Source organism: Emydura macquarii, unplaced genomic scaffold (assembly GCF_026122565.2).
Source record: "Emydura macquarii macquarii isolate MOO-44397 ecotype Brisbane River unplaced genomic scaffold, CSIRO-AGI_Emac_v2 contig_1230, whole genome shotgun sequence".
Taxonomy (NCBI): Eukaryota; Metazoa; Chordata; order Testudines; family Chelidae; genus Emydura; species Emydura macquarii.
In genome coordinates, this window is record NW_027131367.1 from 13,851,989 (window position 1) to 13,872,874 (window position 20,886).

The window sequence follows — 20,886 nt, forward strand, 5'->3', positions numbered from 1 at the left end:
GAGACGCCCCCCCAGGGCACTGAGTCTCCCACCCAGGCAAGCTGTGCCTGCTGTTCCACTGAGCCAGAGGAGAGCAATGGACAACCATGGGCTTCATCCTGGAGCTTTCAGATTTGTTGGATACCCTGCTGGGGCCCAGGCCACTGAGTGCCTCAAAGACAACAATGATTGTAATTACCTGACAAATGTTCTTAATTGGAAATCAAAAGAGCTAGGAATGGATGCAGTTAAATCAAGAGTTGGTCAATTGAGATGAAGGGAGCAGCGTGAGAAACTACTCAGCAAAAATGACCCTCCGGAGGCCCTGTCAGTACTACAGAAATTAACAAAGAGACAGTTAGATCCTCTCCATGCATCAAAATGGAACTACTTTGTGGTTTTATTTGTAGTTCTATTATGCACTAAGGCTCCTGACATGGGATCATGCAGACAGATCCTTGCACCTGAAGACCACCCCTTTGATTACAGTGGAGCCCTGTGCAGGGAGCCACACACATGGATTGGGGCCGGAATTAGTAAAATGGCATAAAATGCTGGTGAGCTTCCACTCATGTGAAAACAGCACCATCTGTGACGTGCTGAGGGGAATCATCACAGCCCGACCCCAGAATTGGGCAGAAGTGTCTAGGTGTTAAAGCAGGTGTGAATCAGGCAGAGTTGAGGCATAATTTGAAAAAAAGAGACACAGGAGAGCTGTCCTTTCCCATTCTTCCCAAGCCACCAGAGGTCAGTGTAACAGCAGGAATGGAACCAGAACTCGGGTAACTGACAGACTGGAATCACAAAGAAAAGACCATTAATACCTACTTTTTATCTAGCACTTTTCATCTCCAAGTGCTTCGCAAAGGGGGGGTCAGTCTCGGTATAGTAACAGCGAGAGGTATAGATTCCATACAGAACATTCCAAAGGACTGAGTGATAGTCAGCGACATGGTGTTTCTATTCGGAGACCAATGTTATATCCGTTCTCCACTCCATCTTAATTATCTTCTCTAAGAGAGATGAAACCTTCTAATAAAAGCCAGAAGTACAGTTGCTTCATGGGATGGGGGAGTTGGGTGAAACCAGCCACCTTGACCTTTAATTTTATGAAGGCAGATTGTTTGTAATGCGATGGGTAAATCTAGGGGCCCATCAACAAGTCGTTCCTAGCAGTGAGTGTGGATTAGTTTCCCATGGGAAGAAGTGGGATCCTCAGCACTTGAGAAGTTTGACATGAAACTCACATTGAAGACGGTGAGGGTGCAGTGGCTGGGAGAAGAGAAAGTGAGGACAGTGCAGACAGCAGGATTGGAAAGATGTACCCAGTGTGCTTTTTCATGGTCAACACAGACCATCCTAAGGCTGTGTCAAGGTAGAGGCCAGTTATTCATACAGAGCTACACATTGAAACACCCATTCTTTGCACCCATTTTTTTCTTGTTTTGCAGGCTGGACAGCTTGGCTGTCTTATGATCACATTAGCCCAGGTAACCCCTTCACATCCCCTCCTGCACTTGATGGCTATTGTGGCTCCTGGCAGCAGAAGGAAGAGGGAATTCAACCCAGCCTGCTGTCTGCTTTGAGGATGTGCCATTGATTCGCAGTGTAATAGCCACCAGGCTGTTATTGGGGGATCAGCTCTGCTCCTTCTGTGGAAGGGCTAGAGCATGGATTAGGGTTTTTCCACTGCCCTCCATCACCACTGGATGACCTCTATGTAAAGATCAGCAGAATGAAAAGGGGGAAAAAAAAACCCCATCTAAGCTCAGGTAACACTGAGTGGTTAAGGCCCCGCTGGGAATCCTGAAGGGTGTGGGTTCGAGTCTCACGTCATCTCATGCTGAAAGCCCACCTCCATTTCGCCCAGTTGCAAAATGGGCACTCAATTCAGTGAGTTGGGGCACTTGAAGGCAGTCAGGCATGATGCTGGCCACATTGCTTCTTTGTGCAGCGGTGGCTATGAAACTATGTGCCTTAACCCCGTCAGCCCGATGAGCCATTGGCCCGGGGGTCTTTGACCCAAGTGGGACGTTCTGGCAGGTAAGGGGAGCCCAGTCACATTGCGAACCAGTCGCTGTCCAGCACTGTAACCCCTAGGCAACACACCCTCCTGTTGTGAGCGTGCAGTAGCGTGCAAGATGCAGTACCGGAGCACAAGGGGGGATGCCACAGGTAGCGTCTATTAATTTTTAATGTGTTGGTGCACATGGGGTTAGATGAACCCTTTGGGTTCTTTTCTTATCTCTGCCACTCACTCCCTGGCTTCAGTGGTATAGCACAAATGTCACAGAGGGCAGCAGCTGAGCCTTTCCTTCTGTCTGGCCTCTTTGTCTCATTGCTGGAACAAAGGTGACAAACGGCTCAGTTACAGGAGGAGATACAGAAATCATTTAGACCCTGAAGCAAACCAGCCTTGTCTCCAGAATGGTCGATCAGCCTCCCCGCCAAGTCTCCATCTTTGTCTCCAATAGAACAAAGCACTCAAAGACTGGGGAAATCGATAACACCCAGGCACAGCAGCTGATAATAGAGCTGTCCAAGCCCCATTAGCCCCCTGCTGCACCTTAATTCACTCCTTGATAGAAGCACAGGGTTAGATTCTGATCTGACACCCATGTGTAAACATGGAGTTACCCTGCTGAAGTTACTTTTAGTGACTCCCGATTTACACTGGTGTAACGAGATAAGAATCCATTCTGTGGTATTTGACACTGTCCATCCCCATTATCTTCAGCTTCTCTTTCCTTCCAATCTCTCACCACATAAATGGCAGCCCAAATAAGCAGCATTTCTCTCCTTGATGGGTTGGCAAATAGATGATAATGGAGATTGACAAGGGTGATTAAATGCACAGACCTCTGGAAATTACTCTATAGGGCAGCAAAAGGGGAAAAAAAAATCATATTGTTCTCTTGCTAGGTCCTGGTTAGTGGTTAGAGCTTTTGCTCTTCTTCCAGGGCATTTGGATTTTGCTTTATTATTTAAAGTATAAAAGCAAATGCTAGGGCTGGTGAGGAGTAGATGCAAAAAGACCAATTATCCCCCTGGGTACGTGCTGCATTTGAGACTAATGAAAATGGAAGGTTGTTTTAAGACTAGCAGACATTTGGCACTGTTAAGTCACCCTTTCCTCTCTTCCCCTTCGTTAACAGCTAAAAGGATCGTGCGTTTGATATTCAAGGTCGTTGTACTCTTACAGCAGAGTGAGAGAGCGGCTCTGGTATGAATGTGAGAGCAGCACTCGGACTAAAACACTCGTAAGAGCAATGACATCTAAATCTCCCACCCTGCAGCAGCAGCCAGCGCTCAAGGCGTATAGGGAAATGCATGCCCGAAAGAGAATCCACAACCTCCTTCAGACTGTAGGGTCCTATGCTGGATTTTAAACAGTGGCCTAGTATTGAAATGCTCTTTGTGCCATTACCAACCCCAATAATGCAATTCCCCTTCCCACTCAAACTAACTTCTTCTGCAACAGCACGTAACCTGCCGGCATCCTGCGGCATCTCTGCTTGCCTGCCGCCGCTCAGGCCTAAGGCGTGACATGAACCCAACTAGACCACAGCCCACCCCCAAGAGTCGAGTCATTCAAAGCAACCCTTCCCCTGAAGCTCCATCAGCACCGCCGCCACCTCATTCTTGGGGGTCAGCCTGGGGGGCTCCCTGCTCCCCAAACTTGAGCCAGGGATCTGTCTCCAGCCTCCTGCCCGGGAGGGGAGGGCAGCAGCAGCTGCATGTGCCATGCCTGCCGGCCAGTGCCCCCTTGTGCTGTGGGCACGCCGCAGAGCAAAGCACGCTGGGGCTCGTCAACACATGCCACAGCACAGCCTGGGGAGAGAGGAGGGTGGACGGGACACCACCACGCTGACCCCACGGGCAGGAGGATGGGAATCAGGCGACCCAACCTGACCAAGCCCAAGAGTGTTAGGTTGTGTTTCAGACGCAACCCATCCCAAACTCGACTGTGATCCACGGACCGCTTGGTGCCAACTGGCAAAGTGCATTAGGATACTTAGGACTTTACAGGGAGCCCCTGGGTCAGGTGTAGGCATAATAGTTTGTCAAAGGGTGACACGGAAGGTCTCCACCGAGAGCCAGTGGCCATCAGGCATCACTGGAAAATGTATGTACGGCTGAGATTTAAGAAGTATCTGTACTGAAAACCATGCTCTTAAGGTGAGTTGAGAATATTCACTAGAAAGTGATAAATGGGTTTTGTACAGGCCGAGGGGAGTGAATGCTCGTGTCTCTGGCTGGTCATTGCATATTGTGTCTTACGCTGTAAGTCTATTGGCGTGACTCACCCTGCTGCTACTGAAGAGACTGTAGTTGACAAGAAAGGCGCACACAGGAAAATCAGCTAGCAGGAAGTATCCTGTTTACAAGTCCAGGCCAGAGATTGTTGGGGGTGTAACTCAGGGTGCAGGAAAAGACCCTGGATCCTTCACGGAGGAGACAAGCTGAAAGTGGGGCTTGTTTCATGAAAAAGGGGAACAAGCAGCTGGCTGAGAAATGCTGGGGAGCAATCCTGTCAGGCACGACATGACTAGTTAGGGCAGTCTAGGCTCTGGAATGCTGTTACGACTTTATTTTACATGTAGCCAGTGGTTTCCAAAATTTCTTCTTGCTACGACGGGACTCTCCAGACTTCGCTAAATAAACTTTTGTTTTCACTATGAACATATCGAAGTGCTGTGTTAAACAGAGCAGTGATCTGAAGGGGCGGGGGTAAGCGGGGCATTACCCTTCTTTGGGAGCAGCACGTCTGCGAATTCTGCGAATGCCCTTTGGAACAGGGGCTGGGCTTTCCGGGGGATGCTTGGAGAGTGCAATGGTTGGAGTGTGCCTAGCACCAGTTTGTAGAGAGAGCGGGGCCTGCGTAGACCCAGAGGGGAGGTCTTGTGTTGCCCATGGCCGGGGAGGGGCAGGGCAGGGTGTTGGGGAGCTGACCTCTGGTAGGCACAGACCAGGCTCCCTTGTGCTAAGGGCCGAGGGTAGCGAGATGTCTTCACAACCCGGGCACCCTCAGGCAGTGTCACACTGGCACGTGTAGTCAGGTTGCAAGGCTCTGATCCAGCCCATGAGTGCTCCGACAGGGCAGAGGGAGGACTGCAAAGCACCAAAGGCAGCGAGATGCCTTGGCAGTGAACCCTTCCTCAATCAGGAGAACTTGTTCCTGCTGGTCTCCTTCACTTGTCCCTTATCACTCAACATCCAGCCGTGGTACAGCAGAGGAGCTGCCTACCGGCTGGTTCATGGCTCCTGTGAAATGAGCGTGATGGGTCTTAGGCCATGTCCCCATGCACATGTGGGCACATCACCACAAACCACTACCACACTTGGCACCTTCGTTGGCAGCCTCAAGAGAAGCAATACGTTGTAAATGATCCATGGAGACTGAAAGAACTTCTCAGGCCTAGGAGATGGTCCCTCCCAGTCACAGCTGAGGCGCCGCAGCAGGGCAAGGCATGGAACATTTGCATTGGTGCAGCCCATGCTGTACCTGTTCTTATTCATTGTTATTGGTGTTGTGAGAGCACCTAGAGATCTGTACTCACGTGCCAGAGACTTCATGGAGACCACGAAGGACTTTGCTGTTGCCAGTCCATTGTACGTGGAAGGTGATTCAATACTATGGCGATGGGCGACAGCATAAAACCCGGAGAGAGAGCTGGTCATAATGAAAAGACAGTTCAAGCGTTGAAGGGCTCACAGCTGAAGTAATGGAAGACCTTATGCTGTAGGGATGTCAGTCGGACATAGTAAAAATTCACACGAGAAGGTTAGGTTTTGTTTTTGTTTTTTTTTAAACTAATTGCTGCCTGGCTGAGCCGCATCTAACAATTTTATATTTTTTCCATCCATTCGTTTTTGCATTTTAAAAAAAAAGATTATTAATGACAAAAATCCATCTTCTTCATAGAAAAAGGCAGCTCAACCAGCACTGCAAGTGGGGCTGAACTCCTCATGCTGTCTGGGAAGACACGTTGTAGGATGCTTTCTTCAGGGTCTCTAGAAAGAACTGCTCGTCTTCCAAGAAATCACGGTCCTGCAGGGAGAGATGGGAAGGGATATCACTGGTTGTGGCTGGAACTCCCTGAAGGTGGAGTAACAGATGCCCACGTGCCTGGTAGCTAATGATTGTCTGGTAAGTAAGTAAGTAAGTATCTTACTTGTAAGGTAAGTATCCATGAAGCAGTTAAAACCTAGACTTTGAGAGGTAAGTGCACCAGCAAGAACAGTTACTTACCTTATAGTAACTGGTTCTCCAAGATGTCTTGTCCATGTGAGTCCCAGTTAAGGCATGCATGAGGCACGTGTGTACCTTGAATGGGATCCACACAGACAACTTAAATAACCTTTCTTTTCTAGATAGGAACATCAGGATTTTAAGGGATCAAAGCAGAACCCCAATTACGCAGGGATGTTGGGGGAGGAGCAGGCGAGTGAGTGGGGAGGACGGAAACCTTAGAGGATCTGGAGCGGACAGGAACCTCAAAGAACCAGAAGAATGGGGAATAACCATCTTCCATCTGAGGATCTCAGAACACGTGTCTGGAGCAGTACATACACCCCACTCGAGCGGTGAATAAAGCTGATAAGATTATCACCTCAGACTAGGAGCCCATGTGGGACAAGCCAACTAGCAGCTTCGATGACCTTCTTGTCCAATAATTTAGGACTGTCATTGCTTCTGTTGTTCACTCACTTTGGCTGTGTGTGTATCAGGGAAGCAGCAGGGTGCCTGTTCTTTATAATGACTCTTTTGCAGTGCAGCACAGAGCTAATGGCTTTACTGCCCAGCAACAACCTGCAGAGGAAAATCCATCCCTTTCCAGGTGGCACAAGGCCCTCGCTTTCTCTCTTCCTGGGAGAGTCCGAATCTTTTCAGCACAGGTTGGTATGATGTTGGGTCCCTTTACGTTTGACCAAATACCATGGAACATCAGCTTACCCGCTCCGCTGTGTGCTTCAGCAGTACTAGTCTAGCGTACAACTCAGCTCGTGCTGTGCCCTGGGTGCCCCCCGTATGGCCAGAGTTGTGCCAAGGTAAATCACTAACGGGAGGGGGGAAATCTGCAAAGAAAGCACAATAGCGCAGAATACACACCTGGTTAGAGCAGCGTGGGCATACATCTATTCTACATAGAGAGACTCAGAGGGAGGTAAGAAAGTTGGACCCACTAGCTTCCCCAGTGTTATTCCTGTCCCCGTGTTTTCATGTCCTGCTGCAGCAATGGGGGTCCCTCTTCCCAGCCTCAGACAGAGGAAATTGTGGGGATTAATTACAATGATTATATGGCATTTCTATTGCCTCTTTCATGCAAGGATCCTAGAGCACTTTACAAATATTTAATTAACCCTCTGGGGTAGGTATCTCATTAGTTCCATTTTACAGAAGGGGAAAGTAAGGGACAGAGAAGTTAACCAGTTTCCCCGTCCAATGCTGCAAGTCAGTGGTGGAGGCAGGAATGGAACCCAGGAGTCCTAACTCCAATCCTTTGACCCGACCACGAGCCTGGCTCCGTCTTATGAAGAGGCGACTGCAGAACTCAGGAGTCAGCTCTGAGGTCTTAATCCTTTGAAAGCCAAAGAGCTGAACCCACACAGATGCCCCACCTCCACTGTGAGACAAAGATGCATGGGATGTTACCCCTTCGGCCCAGTCCACACTTACAAATTAGACCGACCGAGTGCCATCACTCAGGGCTGCGAAAAATGTTGCACCCTAAATGCTGTAGTTAGGTCAACCTAACCCCTGGTGTAGACACGGCTAGGTCGACAGAAGAATTTTTCTGTTGACTTAGCTACCAACTCTTGAAGAGAAGGATTAACTACGCGGACGAGAAAACCTGATCCGTCGACACAGGAAGCGTCTACGCTACCATGGCATAGCTATAGTGCCGAAGCTTCATCTCATTTCCTTGCTCACAGGAACATAAGTCTGGAGAGGACCTCTGGGGTCATCGAGTTCAGTCCCCTGCTACCACAGGCAACCCTGTTACATAGTCCTATTCATAAATGTATCAAGCTCTATCTTAAAACCAGTTTGGTTTCTCATCCTCACTCCTCCCATTGGAGGCTGTTCTCCAACTTCTCTTCTCTGATGGTTAAAAACCTTCTTCTAAATTTCCAGCCTATGTTTCCTCAAGGCCAGTTTATCCCAATTTATTCTGGGGCCAACATTGTCCTTTAGGTTAAATAGCTCTTTTTCCTCCCTGGGCTTTACCGGGTTGATGTATTTACAGAGAGCAATCACTGAGAGCAACCACTCAGAAGCTGTTCTGCCGGCGGGCGTGAAGGAGAAGCTTACAGTATGTGGTGGAGAGGCTCTTGGCGGGAACACTTGGGGTTGATGTCTGGGGTGTGGTCAGGAACTGCACCGGGCTGTTTGGAAGCTCCTCTCGCAGCTGTTCAAGCTGTCTCCTCTGACGAGCCAGGTTCTGGCGCTCCTACCCACCCGAGGGGAGAGAGAAATTCTGGTTTAACGGGGTCTGGCATGTTGCAGCACATAAAACAGAACGAGAGTGGAAATGCAAGGAGCTGATTGCCTGGTGCAGGTGCTGCTCTTGCTGCCTCAGCCGTTCCAGCTGCTGCTGCACAGTACGTAGCCTCGTCTGATGTTCTGACTCCACCTTCTTCGCCTCCAGCAGGGCTCTCTCCCCCTCCTCGTACTTCTGTGAGGACAGCTGGGGGACACAGCATCACAGAGAGTGAATTGGGGGGAGCCAGGGCGTGATGGTGCACAGTGGGGAGGACAGAGGGCCATGTAAGCACCTATGGAAACCCGCACTGCACTCAGGCACGCATGAAAGCCCGGGTCATTTTGTGTAGACCATGACACCCTGGCCACTCCCATCCTCTACTTACCCACCACACTAGTGAGGCAGGGGCAGGAATAGGGCAAGCTTCCTCTAGGCCACCCCCCTCCTGGGTCTCAACTAGAATCTGGGGGACCTCTCAAGGATTGCATGGGTTGCTCCATCTCTGCCAAGGCTTGTTCCACTGGGAACTCAAGTGAGACACAGTTCATTTCACAGACCACTCAACAGCCAGTGATCTGGCCTGGATTTGAAGTTCTATCAGAGGTGGAAGGCTATGTATCCAATTTCCTACCCCCTGAACCATCCAGATACTCTCCTCCCCCTCCTGTATCTATCAGACACACAGATCCTGGTATTCTGAAGCAGGTCTCTGTATCCCTTTTTTTGTTTTACAGTGCTAAAAAACTAATGAAAATTCATTTCAAGAACCATCGCTCCTGTCTATTTTAATAATAATAATTTTTCAGACTTCTATAGCTCTTCATCCAAACCTCTCCCAATTGTTTTATCAAGGACGGGAGATATCACTAGTCCCCCATTACAGAAGGAGAACCAAGTCACAGAGAGAGAACTGACGTGCCCAAGGTCACACGCAGGACGTTAAAAGAGCTGAGAACTGAAGTCCCATTCTCCAGCCCCTGCACCACTTTTACCTCCGCTTTCTGGGTGCCCTTTCCTGGATTCTAATGGGAAAGGAACATGGATGCACTGACTGGGTGGGGGTAAGAGAGGAGGAGGAGGAGGAGTCCTTCATACCTTGCTCATGCTGTCAATCTCCTCTGCCCTCTGTTTGACGTGCAAAGCAGCAGCATTAACTCTTTCTTTCTCCAGTCTCAGCTCCTGCCTCTCTCGCTCCACAGATTCCCTTTCTCTAGCCAGCTGCTCCTCCTTAGCTCTCAGCTCACTGGCCTTGATTTTCAGATCTGCCTGTTCCTAGGAAGAGAGCATCAATGGTGGCTCTAGATCACCTCCTCTCCTGAGCACTCTCTGTGATAGAACAGACCCATCCCACCACCCCTCAATTCCTGGCCCACTGGAGGATTGTTCCCTGCTGTACATTTACTAGAGCACTGGTTTTGTTTTGCAGGGGAAGGTCCCCAAGCAGTTCTGTGCAGGCTGCTTCCTTCACCCTGCCCAGACAGAGCAAATGGCTCAGGAATCTGAACCAGTGAGAGTAAGGATTGGAAGGCTTCCCTTCACCTATTCATTCAGGGCTCCATATTCCCGCAGAGATGACTCCTTCATATGGCAGGAACACGTGCCACAGGCAAGTGCTGCATTCGCCGGGCGGCCAGGAAGGCAACCGACATCTACTGAGATTGCTGTGCTGCTCCACAACATGCAGCTAGAGGGGGTGGAAGAACACCACACACTGCACCCCTCCTTTCCCTGCCATGTCCCTGATGCTGGGAACATGCACAAATAATGGTAATTTGTCAGCAGTAAAAATATTAGCACTGAATTATTAGCCCACCATCCCCAGCGGTTAATAAAATACATTTGATGCTGAGATCTGCTCTTAGACTGCCATCATCTGTATACATGGAGAGAGAGAGAGAGCTTTCCCAATGGTAATGCTCACAGACGGCAGGGCAGGGACTACATGAATGGGGGAGAGGATGCAGGAAGGCTAATTTACACTGCTACCATGTGAAATCACTGAGTTTCTGGTGAGGGAACATGTCAGCGAAGCTGCTGTCTGTCTGTCTGCCCAGCTGCTCCAGCACATCAGTCTCCAAAGCTGAAATCAAGCACTGAAGGACTGAAACGGGAACATGCTTCACTGTGGTACCTTTGCCAGGGTCATGATGGTGCCTTCCCTCTGGGAGTCTATCTGCAGGGCACGGTCGACATCACGCTCTGTCCGCTCTTTGCTCAGCTTCTGCTGGGTGTGGAACTCCGACCACTCCATGGCGAGCTTTTGACGCTCCTCAGCGCACTTCTGCATGACCGACTTCTGCTCCTCCAGCAAGGCACTCTGGGGGAACAAAGCATGAGCGAGAGATGCAATTGAGTCCTCCAAACCACAGAGACATAGGTAAGGTTGGCTTGAAATCCCAGAGAGTACCCCCTCCACTAGGAAGAGTGAAAGAGGGGCTCCTTATGCTGCTCTTCAGACTGAAAAGGACTCCCGCTACTAAGAGTCCCACGACTGCCCTCGAGAGATGCCTGGACCTGGGTATCGTTCTTGTCACAGGGGACCCAGACAGTGGAACCCCCTTTCTGTGCTACTGGGGCAGGGTTTTGCACTGCTCCCGCGCCATGGCAATGAAACAGAGGTAGTGATAGTAGATCTCCCCATCCTTTGGTGAAGTCCCTATCAAACATATACAGAGTTTACACACGGGTGCTTTTTAGGAGGGAAGCATTACAGCACTAGGTTTTAAAAGGGCTGGTGACTATTACCCTCCACTTTACATTTTTTTCCCCCTCCTTTCAGCCACAATCTGTAGCTTTTCTCTCTCCCGTGAGCTAGTGTGTGTCACTGTGACTCTGTACAACAACTAATGCCTACAAAACCTGGACAAACCTACCACCTTCCTGCTGCCCTGCCGTCCCAATGCCGCCTTGGTCACTCACACGGTCAAGCACCACCCCGCATCTCTGGGAAGAGCGTTTAATTGCCACCCCAGCAAACACAAAAGGTTCCAGCTCCAGAAGGCTTGCCCAAGAACAACAAGTGCAGTCTGACAGGCTCACGTGCTGGCTTATGGTTCTGATTGACATGACACCAGGAGGGCCAAGATATTGCACAGTAAAGCTTATGCTACTGAGATACCTCACTGAAGTTCCAGGTGGTTAATCTCAGAGTGGATCTGCTTCCCATCCATCCCCAAATCTTCCACTCCTGTTAGTTTAATAGCGCTGAGCTATGCTGAAATCTATGTGGATTTATTTCCATCCTGCGCCTTGTCCTGTGCTGCTTTGCAAGCACAAGGATTTTTCGCCTGGCCTCAGTGCCATCTGAATTACTAATACATAACAGGAGCACTTCCTCCCTGGGCCCATCGCTTTCATTAAACATCATGAACCACCTGACCTTTGCCCTCTCCAGCTCTGCCCTCTCCATGGTCAGCTGCTGGGTCATGACCCTTCGTTGTTCCTCCAGCGAGCGCTGTAGAGATTCCATTTTGGATTGTTCTGCCGACACCCTCCAGCGTTCCTGAAGCATGGAGACAACAGTGGATATGATGAAAACAATGCATGGGGTACGTGTGCCTATGGTAAATCATGCCTTAAGATGGAGCAGATGCTTTTCCACCACCACCTCCATTTTCTTTGGCTTTTGAACCTCCAAGAGTCAGGCCCTGCCCTGATTTTTCCCCACCGGGCAAGAAGACAGTTTTCCACCTGTAGAAAAAACTGGCCTCTCCCCATGGCTGTTGCAAGTTGGAAAATGGGATTTTCCACCAATGGCTCAGCTGTCCTTCCAGCTGCAGCTGGGACATGAGCTTATTGGCTTTGCACACCATGCAATTCATGCGCTTGATACACAAGAGAAACTCATGCCCAAATAATTCTCCATCACGAGCATTTAACATGCATGAAATTAGGTCTCGATTATGCCATTCACAGCAAAGCACTCTGGGGTTTCTTACCCACTGGCAGAAATATGCCCTAGCTGCAAAGTCTGCATGCAGAGCTGGGTCTCCTCTGGTGTCAGGAAAAGAACAGGAGACGTGGAGTTGCAAGACAAGCTTGACTCAGACAGTAGGTCGAGTATGTTCCTGTCACGGCAGGAGCCCTCCGTAACTTTCAGGGGAGGTCTCGTATCAGACTCAGAGGCTGAGATGGTGCAGGCCCTTCCCTCAGAGCCGTTCTCAAACAGAGGCTCGAGACCCAAGTTGTTAGCCTGGCCTCACCTGCTCCAGGACACGAGACTGCTCGCTCAGCCTGGCCTCCATTTTAGCAATGACCTCCTGCAGCCGACTCCGCTCTTCCTCCATGTCCCTCTGCTGCCGCGTCAGTCTGTCCTGCAGCACTGAGGGGAGAAAAGCCACCGTGCAGCAAACCGCAGCCATTTGCAGGCTAATCCCACAGACCAGCGCAAGCCACCGTTCTATCCATCTTGCAGGGCCAGATCCTCAGCTGGTTTAAATCAGCGTCACTCCATTGGACTCCACTGGAGTGATGCTGGTACACAACAGCCAGGGAACTGAGCCTCGGTCTCAGCTAGCTGGGATGGAAGCTCTGCTGGGAGTGCTATCTGGCCCCAGGACACCCCCAGGGGAGCCGCTTTCAGCACGGAGGATCTTTTGGCTTTGGCACTGTTGTCTTGCTCAGGGACAGCCCTTGGCACGCCAAGATTCTTTTCAGAAAGGTCAGTGCATAGTAGAGACACAAGGTGGGAATATTCGCTAGAGAGGATGGATGATCTTGTGATTAAGACACTGGACTGGGATCTGGGTCCAATGTTCTGCCACAGACACCCTATGTGCTTTTGGGCAAGACCCTTAATCTCTCTCTCTATGCCTCAGTTCCCTGTCTATAAAATGGGGCGGGGATCATCTTTGTACAGTGCCTAGCACAGTGGGGCCTGGTCCATGATTAGAGCTCCTAGGTGCTTCCACAATACACAGAACACCTCTTTTACCACCCCCTCTTTGGGATTATAAATTCTTCAGGGCACTGACTGTGTGTGACACTCTGTCCAAGAACACCACCCCAGAAACGCCATAGTCACCTGTGTCATGTAATTACAACATGTTCTGTACGAGGTATGCCCTGTTTGGTATTAACAACGAAGTGGCTAGATGTCCTAATGGGCCATCAAGGAAAGAAACCACTACCAGGGATCCTTTGGAGAGAAGGGTTCACTGTAGGGAGCATGCTCACTGATTGACCAATGGAGAGCAGCCCCTAGGTCACATGCATGACCTGTTCAGCAAGCTGGGAGTAGCTATAAGAGGGGGGGAATGACATCATCACTTGTCTTCACTCCCCCTCACCTGGAGAGAGGCTGAACGACAAAGAACAGTGGACAAGGGGAGGGGAGTCCCAGGCGGGGAAAGCAGCCTCTGCCCGTGTGAACTGAAAACTTGTAGTCTGCTTGTACCATCTCTCAGGGTGGGACATTTCTAGATTCAAATCCTGTTAGAATCTAGATTGTTTTGTTCTTATTTTTATTTTTCCTTTGGTAACTATTTCTACTCTCTTTACGTTTGCAACTTATAATCACTTCTAATCTATTTTTCTGTAGTTAATAAACTTGTTTAATGTTCTGTCTTAATCAGTTTGTTTTTGAGTGAAGTGTTTAGGCAACTCAGCTCAGTAACAAAAGCTGGTGCATGTTCCTTCACTTTGCGGGAAGGGCAGACTGGACAATAAACTTCACTACTCAGGCTTTTGACAAGGGCAAGCCATTACAGTCCTGGAGTCCTGGGCTGGGAGCCAGCTGGAGCTTCTCTATTGTTGGTTTGAGAGTGGCTGGGAGAAAGCGTTCATTGAACTACGCTGGGTGTGTGGTACCCCCTGCTGTCGGGTTGGGTGATAACAGGGTTTGGAGAGGCTGTCTGTGTGTCACCAGCCAGAGTATGGTGGAGAGCTCACCCCAAGCTAAATAGCTGATAAGGGTACCCGGCAGTTCCACAGCTCCCAGGATCCCCAGCGGTTCTGCACACCGTCACACTATGTGTGCATACAATGGGGCTGGGGCCACGTAATAAATAACCATGGCACTAGAAAAACAAAGCAGGTACCCCTGAGTTGTTCGTTCCGCTGACGGGCTCCCATCTCAAGCTCCTGCGAAGTGTTGTGGTGGGTAGCCTCCACTTTGTAGGATAGGTCATTCAGGTTACTGGAAAACTTTTCCATCTGCTCAATGACGCCGTTCAGAGACCTGCAAGAGGAAAGGCCGGGGCCTCAATGCCATGGCAGCTACCTCGGTGCACACTGGGTTCGTGTTTTCACCGTTATCTTCACACTACAAAGGGCTAGAAAGGTTTATTTTAAAAGAGAAGCTTAGATTCTGAGCCCAACCCCAGGACAGGGGGTGGCTTCTGCAGCAGGTTCCCCAGGCAATGAAATTTCAGCAAGTACGATAGCTCTGTGCTGAGCCTCTCCTAGTCAATTGGCCCTCCCCTTGACGGCAGCAGAGGAGAGTAGCTGCTTTTTTCTGGGGGTAACACTGAGGCCTTCGAACAAAGCTCACGTATCGACTGACAGAGCTTGAGAGGTGACGAGGGCCAGTCACTCACTGAGCTGGTGGCTTCTGTGCAGACACATCACCAACCTCAGGTGTTCTCCCTCGGGTTGGGATCCACCCAACACCTCGCATTCCCCTGCAGACAGCCCCCCGTTTGGAGACTGTGCCCGGAGATTCATAGTTTCCAAGGACAGAAGGGACCACTGTGATCATCCAGTCTGGGTGCATGTGACTTTTCCCCAGCCATCCCATGGAGGGACGTCAGGTTTATGTAGTTTGCTGTGACAGACCAGCCCAGCTCCGTAGCAGCTCTGTTTCTCAGAGATTCTCCAAACCCTGAAGCAGCCTACTCAGTGGCTTGCTTTTTTCCTTCAGAACTGGAAGAGGAACCTGACGTCTATCACGGTTTACAGGGGACGGGGAAAAAAAACACAAAAGAGCTGAAGGACCAAGGCAAGGAGGCTGTGCTGGGTAGCAGCTGATACCTGGTATAGGAGGTAGCACTGGTTACCGCGTCAATCTCCTGATCTTTCAATCGTTTCAGCCTCTGCAGCTGCTCTTCATGGCCTTTGCGCATCTCCTGAATGGATGCCCTGCAGGACCCAGAGGGAGAAGCCCGTTAACAACATCTAGTGACTTACGAACCCCACGGCATGTACTGCAGTCGGGGCTCAGACACACACCACTTGTGGCCACAGCAAGAGCCTAGAGAAACACACAGCCAGAGCCAAATGGGAGCAGCCGGCTGATCTCAGCCCTCTTGCTGTGGGCAAGACTGATTGTGGACGGTCACCGGATAAGCCCATGGAGACGACTTGTTCCTAGAGGAAATCTGCTGACTCTGGCCCAGACATGAGCAGAAGGGTGAAGAGGGGGAGAATAACTGCCCCAAAGGGCCCCTCCGCAGGTGCAAGTGCCTGTGCTGTGACAGCCCGATGAGCGTCTGCCTTGGGTGATGTGGGCAAGCTGGAGCCCATGTGCAGGGAGCTGCTGCCTGCCAGCGAGAGGAGCCCAGCCTCCTCACAAGCGGATGCAAGTGTTCGTGGCTAGCTGTGCAACTGCGACTGGGACAAATGTTGAATCACTTCCCACCAGGGCTGTTGTGGTTCTTCACACTGGTGAACTAGCCTGAGTTTTCCTGCCACCACGATCCCAGCGAAGCCCGTTTTCCTGTCCGCTCAGACATCGATTCAATCTCTTTCCAAGAGCTTTGGCCCCCCAAGATGTCAGACCCCGGCCTGGCTGGCTGTCCCCTCCCTCAGCCCTCCTTACCACTGCAGCTCCCGCAGCCTCTCCACCTCCCGGACCTTCTCCTGCTCCATCTCCGCCAGCCTGCGCTGCTGTTGGGCCAGGAGCTCCGACTTGGCCCGCTCGGCACTTTGGCAGCGGGACAAGTACTGAGCCGCCAGTTCCTCATTTTCCTGCCGCAGCCTCTCCTCGCGCTGCCGGGATGACTCCTCAATCACCTTCACACGGCTCCTGCCCACAAGGAAATGCACAGAAGCTGGAGGAGCTGGTTGCATGGTGCCTGCTGGGCTGGGGCGCTAATGAATGGTCATGACCTGAAATATGCTGCTTACGGGCCAATCTTCAAATGCAGGGACCCTAATTTAAGTGCCAGTTTAGGTGCCTACTGCTGATTTAATAGTAAATAAATAATAATACCCCGTTCTTTATATTTCTGTATATATACTGTATAGCACTTTCCAGCGATAGATCTCCCAGCACTTCACAAAGGGGATCAGATCCCCGTTTACTGATTGGGAAACTGAGGCACAGAGCTGTGAGGTGTCTTGCTCGAAGTCACACAGCACTGCAGCAGGAGATCTGGAAGTAGCCCCTTGATGCCCAGTCCCCTGCTCCAACGATAAGCTGAGCCAAGTGCTGTCGGCTGGGCCCCGGTATGCTGTGCGTCAGGCAGGACCCTGTGTGCGGGGGTGAAGGGCCGTGTCCCCGGGGTGTGTGTGTGCCTGGGGCGGAGGCCCACGATACCTGTGTGCGTTTTCAACGAGCTCCAAGTCTTCCAGCTGACGCTGCTGCAGGCTCTCCAGGAGCAGCTTCTGCTGATTCCTCTCCAGCTCCAGCTTCCGCACCTGACGTGGCAAGTCACTGAGACGGGCTGAGAAAACCCTTCTTTGCTGGCCTGCAGTCAGGCCCCCGCCCCCCCCCCAGCACACTAGGGCACAGGGAGGCATTCACCCTTAGTGCAGGGATCGCTCCCTGGGGGGGCAGCCAGCAGCTCTGCACGGAAAGGAGGGGTCTGGAGGCTGTACTAGGAGGGCTGATGGCCCTCCCTGCAACCCTCAGCAGACTGTACCATCTGTTACCCACCCACTTTCTCTCTCTGGGCAGGGAGGAACCATGTCTGACAGCCCTAATCCTGCTGCCCCTTGGAGCCCAGGTATTTCCAGCCTAACTATTGCTCTCGCAGCCCAGTACGATCACTCCTAGTTTGGCTCCAGTGGGCAGACCAGTGCTAATAAAGAGAGACCAACCCTGCCTCAGCCCGGCAGGCTGGGTCCCTCACCTGGCTCTCCAGCTCAGCGAGGTGAATCTGGGCACTCAGCAGCTCCCCCTGGTGCCCTGCCGCGTTCTCCCTCAGCTGTGCCTGCAAAGCCACCAGCCTCTTCTCGTACTCACTGGCATTCAGCAAGCCCAGCGCCAGGGGCTCGGCCTGCAGGAGCTGCAAGGGGAGAGCACCAAGGGGTGGGGAGACACAACCACGCTCTTTTAGACTGAAGAGTGGGAGAAGCACCCGGTCAGCCCGCAATCTGAGGAGCCACGCCCTGTCCTCACCTGCTGCTGCAGTAGAACCTGCTGGAGAGGAGCCCCGGACCCGGCAACCTACAACGATCCAAGGAAAAGCTCATCCACTTTCTCCTCTTAAAGGCCTCCACTCTGTGGGGAACATCTTAACTCTGTTTAGCCTGGGGGCCTCCCCTGCATGGCTGCCATTCATTCTGGTCCTACCTTGCCCCCCTCCTCTGGGCTTGCCAACCCTTTTCTGATTTTACCCCGCTGCAAATCTGGATTTTCTCTCCCAGAAGAGCACCTCTATGAAACCTCCAGAGGGTCCTGCCCAAGAAGGCAGCATGGGCAGGACAAGAGACGTCCAACCTGCGGCAGAGCAGGCAATGGCACAGGCTAGGTGTTTAGCTCGGTCTTATTGCTGGAGTGGACTCAGGAGTAATAAGATCAATTATTTTTAATTAAAACACACACACACCCCACAACTGAGGGCAGGAAACGAAAAGGACCCAGAAAGTCTAGCTTCAGCTTCTTAGTGAGCTGTTAGGAGCTAAGGAAGGATTGTTGGACACACTCATTTTTAAAAGCTTTGATAATTTCCCCCCTTAAATTGCTAATAAAAAGATTTTAAACACACACACACACACACACACACACACACACACACACACACACACTTTCACCTCAAAACTAAGAAATCAGACTGTTATTATGAAAACCTGGCAATGTAAAACCCAGTAATGAGCTAGAATCCCCGACTCGTTATTAACGAATACACTCACACGTGTATTCCCGAGCACTTCCAGTCAAGGCCCTCAGAGCATTTTGTAAACACAGAGGCCTGGTCTACACTGGCTGTGGATTTCGGAGGCAGTCGATGGGAGATACGCAAGCTACATACAGTAACTTGCATGTCTCCCGTCGACTTCCTAACGTCTATTTACTGTGGCGTCTGCCCTCCCGTCGAGGGAGCGCTACGCTACTTGTCGGCGCGGATTTACAGAATCGACTTCCAGGTTCAACTGAGCGAGTCTTTACTGCCGCTCAATCGAACCTGCAAAATCAATCCTGCACTGCTGGCTGTGCCGCCGGCAGTGTAGTCATAGCCTAATTAAAACCTCACAGGACTCCTGCAAAGGAAGGAAGGGTGTGTTATTTCACCCCTTCTACTGCTGAGGAAACTGAGGCATGGAGAATATAAGTGACTTGCCTGAGGTCACATCACACAGCCATTCAGTGAGGGAGTGGGGAACTGAACCCAGACTCCCGATTCCCACTTCAACTCCTGTGTTTTAACCACTGCATAATGACTGTACAGCTAGGATGTATTATCCCCAATACACCATGATCTGTGTTGCAGCGTCTCACACCTACCTGAGTCAGTGTGGAAGGCCCCAGACCCTCTGCATGTCCTTGGAGAGAAGCTGCAGGTGGTGAAAATTCAACACATTTATAACTCCGACATGGCAGTGGCTTTAGGCATTTTCAGCGTAAAGAGCAGTGAGAACAGTAGCATGGGAAGACTGCTAGAAATAAATGGAGCCTTCCACATCTAATCATAACCTGCTTCAGCATGAGGAGGGAACGCTAGTGTCACAAGAGCACCATCAGCCACTGAAGCAGAGGGGACCAGGTACCCATGAGGAGCTGGAAGGTCCTCTAGGCCCTAAAGAAAGATGCGTCTTTAATGAAACCCCTGAACCCCACAAGTGCCTCCTTAAATGCTTTATACACATTTGCCTGGAGCAGGTCATTCCCTTCATCAGCCTTGCTACGTCCCTGCATGCAGGATGTCCTGGAATTAATTACTTCAAGCAGGGCCCCCACATGGGGGGGAAAGGGTACACTTTACCGGGACCCGGATGCCCGGGGGAGCCTGGCCCAGGCTGCAAACCCCATAAGTACGTGTGTGGGAGGGGGCCCGTGTTACAAGTTTGTACTGGGCCTGAAAAAATTATGTGTGGGTCCTGACTCCAAGGAGCTGGCTGGTGGCGGGGCAGATTTCCTCCCGTGCATATGGACTGGCACATGGCAGATGCTCGCTACGCAGCATGGGTCTGATTTTCATCCACAACCTCCACCACAATCACTAGAGTTGCAAGTGCACAGCACCTCTAGGAAATCAGGCCCTACTTCCAGGAGGGTCTGTCTACACAGCAGTAAGAGACCTGCAGCTGGCCTGTGCCGGTGCAAATCCTGGCAGGGTCAGCAAGCTCACTCTCCAACCCAAGTGCCACCATTTCTGTATCCCCTTGAGCTCCCTCCTGCTTGGACAGCCTCATCATGGTGCTTGTCCTCCAGACAGGAGACAGGTTATTGACCTCAATGCGAGACTGAATCAGCTGCAAAGAGAGGATGTGCTCACTCTCCAGGTGGAATCCCAGTGTGTTACCTCTGCAACACACCTGCCCCCCGCCAGCACTGAGAGAAAGGGGCCTAGCACCCCAGCAGCACCTGGTTCCCGCAGCCTGCCCTTCAGTCACACAACTGACCACACGCGTTTGCTTTGAGCCTTTCATGTTATCTCTGCTTCTTCCAGGCGCCAACCCAACAGCATTCGCCGCCTAAAGGGGAAACACCTCCCACCCCCGTTGGCTTTGCTCTCATCCCTTAGACACACGACCGAGGCCGCTGTCTGCTACTTCCAGACTGTGTCAGGCCCATCCTCTTTTTATGTATTCCGTGGAGAAGAGTTACACATGCGAGGCCCCGGGGGCAGGGCTCTGTCACGGCTGGCACTGAGATGGGCATGACAGGGAGAGGCTGCGGATGGCTGACAGTCACACTGCCTGCCGTGTGGCGGGGGTGGGTAGGAATACGAGGGTCTGTCTACACAGCAGTAAGAGACCTGCAGCTGGCCTGTGCCAGCTGACTCGGGGTCAGGCTGCGGGGCTGTTTCGTCGCTATGTAGGTATCTGGGCTCGGGCTGGAATCGTAGATGATGAGGGTTTGGGAGGGACCTCAGGAGGTATCTAGTCTCACCCCCTGCTCAAAGCAGAACCGACCCCAACTAAACCATCCCAGCCAGGGCTTTGTCAAGCTGGGCCTTAAAAATCCCTAAGGATGGAGACTCCACCACCTCCCTAGGTAACCCATTCCTGTGCTTCACTACCTGCCTAGCGAAAAGGTTTTTCCCAATAACCAACGTAATCCTCCCCCACTGCAACTTGAGACCATTGCTCCTTG

General features: G+C 51.3%; 1 protein-coding gene across 2 annotated transcripts in view; it reads right to left on the minus strand.

Annotated features, from left to right (window-relative positions):
- Window positions 1-5,591: 5,591 nt before the first annotated feature.
- FBF1 (Fas binding factor 1) overlaps window positions 5,592-20,886 on the minus strand; it is a 32,847-nt gene continuing 17,552 nt past the window's right edge. The window contains exons 17-31 of one of the 2 annotated variants that reach the window (XM_067547843.1): window positions 19,075-19,124; window positions 17,749-17,796; window positions 17,480-17,635; window positions 16,945-17,045; window positions 16,225-16,431; window positions 15,438-15,545; window positions 14,507-14,646; window positions 12,671-12,789; window positions 11,848-11,970; window positions 10,600-10,785; window positions 9,564-9,740; window positions 8,535-8,672; window positions 8,297-8,435; window positions 6,938-7,059; window positions 5,592-6,031 (exon numbers count right to left, since the gene is read on the minus strand). In XM_067547843.1, the coding sequence (XP_067403944.1) occupies window positions 5,948-6,031; window positions 6,938-7,059; window positions 8,297-8,435; window positions 8,535-8,672; window positions 9,564-9,740; window positions 10,600-10,785; window positions 11,848-11,970; window positions 12,671-12,789; window positions 14,507-14,646; window positions 15,438-15,545; window positions 16,225-16,431; window positions 16,945-17,045; window positions 17,480-17,635; window positions 17,749-17,796; window positions 19,075-19,124 (1,898 nt within the window). In that variant the 3' untranslated portion in view covers window positions 5,592-5,947. The remainder of the gene's footprint in view (window positions 6,032-6,937; window positions 7,060-8,296; window positions 8,436-8,534; window positions 8,673-9,563; window positions 9,741-10,599; window positions 10,786-11,847; window positions 11,971-12,670; window positions 12,790-14,506; window positions 14,647-15,437; window positions 15,546-16,224; window positions 16,432-16,944; window positions 17,046-17,479; window positions 17,636-17,748; window positions 17,797-19,074; window positions 19,125-20,886) is intronic. The other variant, XM_067547841.1, reaches the window with a different exon arrangement.